Source organism: Sinocyclocheilus rhinocerous, unplaced genomic scaffold, assembly GCF_001515625.1.
Source record: "Sinocyclocheilus rhinocerous isolate Xijiao unplaced genomic scaffold, SAMN03320098_v1.1 scaffold1366, whole genome shotgun sequence".
Classification (NCBI taxonomy): domain Eukaryota; kingdom Metazoa; phylum Chordata; class Actinopteri; order Cypriniformes; family Cyprinidae; genus Sinocyclocheilus; species Sinocyclocheilus rhinocerous.
The window spans coordinates 178,035-182,583 of NW_015630355.1; the positions used below are offsets into that span (position 1 = coordinate 178,035).

The 4,549-nt window shown below is 37.9% G+C and overlaps 1 protein-coding gene across 1 annotated transcript in view; it reads right to left on the reverse strand.

Annotated features, from left to right (window-relative positions):
- The window catches only part of spire2 (spire-type actin nucleation factor 2), a 29,396-nt gene extending 26,947 nt beyond the window's left edge, over positions 1-2,449 (reverse strand). Inside the window, 1 exon segment of the mRNA XM_016552598.1 lies at positions 1,869-2,449. Coding sequence (XP_016408084.1) covers positions 1,869-2,148 — 280 coding nt within the window. The 5' untranslated portion in view covers positions 2,149-2,449.
- Positions 2,450-4,549: the final 2,100 nt, after the last annotated feature.

Here is a 4,549-nt window from a genome sequence, read left to right on the forward strand (position 1 = left end):
ACTGCACTGGTCAAATCAGTTATTTGCTACAATTATACATTGATATGTTTTGTCTAACTGAATGCTATTGTTTATCATACTGAGCCTTTTAAATGCAGATTTCAACAGTAGGTAAAGTTAATGAAACTTATAAAAACTATAAAAAGTCTAAATGACATTCAGGCAAGATCCATAAATATATTCCAAGCTTGACTGGTGGATTTGTAAAATTGTGATTCCTTGTCATATTAACAGCATAGACAGCAGTATAGGTGTATATTATGCTGCTGTCACTTAATACACACATCTACTATAAACATGATTTTTTTCCCCAGCTGTTTACCTTCAAAGACATGACAAACTGTGTTTTTGTAATGTGTTTTTTAACATAACCGTGTGTGTATTTGACCGTTTAAGCTCAATAAGACATGAAAGAGAACTTAGTTTAATACTCACATGCCGCTTTCTGTGCGCGTGCTTCGGATGTGTGCGCTCAGAAAACACTATATAAGAAACCAAATCTGATATGGCTTTAAAACACAAAATTTCAGCGCAATAGACATGATAATCAAAACCAAACAGATGTTTTTTGGCAGAGTATTTGAGGTATGAGCTGTAAAGGCTCCGCCCTATTCTGGAAAAGCTCATTTGCATTTAAAGAGACATGCACGAAAACAGCGTGTTTCTGCTTCCACTCAAAATAGGCATTTTCAAAATGATATAATAAATGATCTGTGGGCTATTTTGAGCTGAAACTTCACAAACACATTCTGGGGACACATGAGACTTATATTACAGCTTGTAAAAATGGGCATAATAGGTGTCCTTTAAAGGGGTCATATGATGCAATTTCATTTTTTCCTTTCTCTTTGGAGTTCCAAGCTTGACTGGTGGATTTGTAAAATTGTGATTCCTATTTCATTTCTATGGCAGTGCATTTGCCAATTTAGCTGACGTATCATAAACATTCCAAGTCATAAAAATTTGTTGAATATACATGCATTTCTGAGAGATTTTGGATCATTTTGCATGTGATGGCTCACACAATGACAGAAAGTTTAAAAGTGAAGAGTATGACGATTTCACTGAGAATCAGCTGTTTTGATCGGGAAGCCATGTGCGTTTAGTTATTGTGCAAACTGTAGAAAATTGTACTTAATCTTTTCCAAACAAATTGTTCAGAGATCTGAACTGCAAATGTAGTTGTGCTCGTGTGAAATTATTTCTCATATCTATGTCGTCATTAAAAAATCCTACTAAAATACAATGTAAAAGGCAAACGTTAGAGCATCCTTTGTCTGTCCTCTGCCTCACTTCCAAAACAGTGAATCCACGCACGTGTCAGCATGTTTTGTAAAGAGTATAGCGTGAGGGTTAGGCCTACAAATACACACTGCAGCGCCATCTGCAGATACATTTCGTCAGGCCAATGCAGAAATATTCTAGACAACGGCAGCCGAGTTTTACCTCTGTTTAACACATTGTATCACAAATCAAATTCAAAAACAGTGTTTACAAAGAACACAAAAGCTTCGGCATCAAATGCATCAAAGCTGAAGAAAATGCTTCAGGAATCAAAAATATAAACTTAACAACGCCATTGCTCACTGGACTAGATGGGAATTAAAACAAATACGCTCATCACGCATGCATTTAAGTGCTGCCTCGGTGTTGGATAAATATCAAATGCCTGACTTATTTTAAAAATGCGGCATTTTTATTAGTCATATCTCATTGGAGGACGTGCATCTAGGCTACCATAGATTTAGAGATAGAATACAAATGGGATGCGTGTCAAATTAAATATGCCGGGACGAAAGAAACTCCTAAACCCGATTTCTTCTTGAGCCTGTTGAAGAAGTTTCGTTAAATGAATGTGGAGTCCTTACCGCTGCTGTCCAGATGTGCCGTGACTCTCCCGTCCCTGTGCAGGATTATTGATGACGGATCTCGGATCAGAAACTCTTCGCCAGGCTGCGTGTGCGGGCGCGGCGCTCTCAGCTCTCTGCAGCACTGAAAACACACTGCCCAAGCCTGCTCCTCGTTGATGGGCTGCTCGTAAGACTTCAGCACCTCCTCCAGGGACAGTTCCCTGATCTCACCTCTCTCCGCGGGAGCAGATACCCTTGAGTCTCCGTCCTTACCGCTTCTGTTCGCGGATCTGGCCATGACGAAGCCGAGCTCTAGCCTACAGTTTCCTCGGAGTCCACTTGGATCTGTCTGGGAACGGAATGATGATTCTGCTGTTCATTCCGGGAAGCGTCTGCAATAACGTCAGTCAGTGATGGGCAGAGGAGCGGAGGCGGGCGGGCATCTCTGATGGCGCACTTGTAGCAAAAGACAGAACGCAAGAGAGAGAGAGAGAAACAAACTTCATAACCATATATTGCGTATGTATGTTGTATGATGAATCTTTCGCATCGGTTAAGTCTCCTTCATCATGTCTGGACGGGTGTCATATCCTGCATCCTCTGCAAAGTGCTCTCTGAGCTCCTCCCACATACTGGACCAATGAAACAGATGAGCTCAATTTGCAGGGGAACTACTTAGGATACATAAATAACCGAAGGCGGATATAGAAAAATAGACAAAATAGAAATATCTAAACATAAAATATCTAAAACAAATAAATTGTTATTCGTCTATTGGACAAAAGCAACATGAACTAATATAAAATATAAACGATTAACAGATGCAAGCGTATGCAGAGTTTCTATTTAGGCTATAACCTGTTTTTATACAGTCTATGGCTATAACACGTGTTTGCAGCGTTGAGCAATGCAGTGCTGAAAGTGCTCTCTGAGCTCCTCCCACATACTGGACCAATGAAACAGATGAGCTCAATTTGCAGGGGAACTAGTTGGGATACATAAATAACCGAAGGCGGATATAGAAAAATAGACATATCTAAACATAAAATATCTAAAACAAATAAACTGTTATTCGTCTATTGGACAAAAGCAACATGAACTAATATAAAATAGCATCATATGACCCCTTTAAGAAAAACTAGCAAAGATCACCATGAGGGTGCTATAACTCTTTGGTGGTTGTAAATCATTTTATTGTGTTTTATTGTATTTTATTATGTTATTGTGTTTATTTTATAGTGTTGTAGACTAGTCACAAAAAACATGGCCACTTAAAGGGATAGTCCACCCCAAAATGAAAATTCTCTTATCATTTGGACTATATATATATATATATATATATGCTTTTTTTTATTATCTGTTTTTATACAGTCTATGGCTATAACACGTGTTTGCAGCGTTGAGCAATGCAGTGCTGAAGTCTGCGTGCTCACGAATCCTCTCATTATAACACATGAATTGTAGACATTATGAAAGATTCATTATGCATATATTTATTGTGTTATAATAACAGAGATTTGTGAGATTGCGATGAACTGAGATGTCTTTGACCCCTTTAAGAAAAACTAGCAAAGATCACCATGAGGGTGCTATAACTCTTTGGTGGTTGTAAATCATTTTATTGTGTTTTATTGTATTTTATTATGTTATTGTGTTTATTTTATAGTGTTGTAGACTAGTCACAAAAAACATGGCCACTTAAAGGGATAGTCCACCCCAAAATGAAAATTCTCTTATCATTTGGACTATATATATATATATATATATGCTTTTTTTTATTATTTTTTTTATATCTTTGTGTTCATCTAAAGAAAGAAAGTCATACATCTGGGACAGCATGAAGGTGAGTAAATGATGAGAGAATTTTCATTTTTGGGTGGACTATCTTTTAAATGCTGTATGACAGCCTGGGTCATTGCGAACCAGCATTATCTGTTCCTGACCAGATGTAAAGTACTAAACTAAATTCTGCATCTCCAAACATGGAACACTGTGGAAAAAGCAGGCTGTATAGAATTGATTACCATAGTGCAATGAATGCAAAATAATAATTTGATGTGGAAGAGTTCACAGAAATGGAACAAACAGTACTCAATGCTCACTTTCCTAAAACAAACAAGAGGTACACAACTACAGAACCAGAAACGGAAATCTGTTAACAGCCAAGTGAGCAGTCCTGATGAGTCAGTTCAGTGAATACTAGAAGATTAATGTTTATCCATTGTATGAGCTGAGGACGGAAAGAGGACATGTAGTTTGCATCTGCCAGGCATGCAGTAGAAGATGGATCAGACTAATGACTCTGTTGGATGTCCTCTGTGATATTCCACCTTTCACCCCTCCACCCTTTGCAGGGGAAGATACCACATGTTTCACTTATTAATATGAGAGAGCCAGCTGCTTTTGACTTCTTTTAATCTGGATAGTAATTAAGTGTAAATTTAAAGAGTTTGAAGTATAGAGTCTGCATCCTGAGACTGACTGGGGGAGCTATTTGGCATGCTTGAAACACTTTGTCTGTTATGCCTAGTAATATTTGGTAATCTGTTGAGTGAGTAATTCAATGACTCACCCATAATAGACAAAAAGTCACTGGTCACCACCTTGTAAAGCACAGCTACAGATGAGTCACTGAACGAATCAGTGAACAAAAGTCACTAAGCATACTTAAGACTGTTATAGCAAAATAAGCAGTTAAA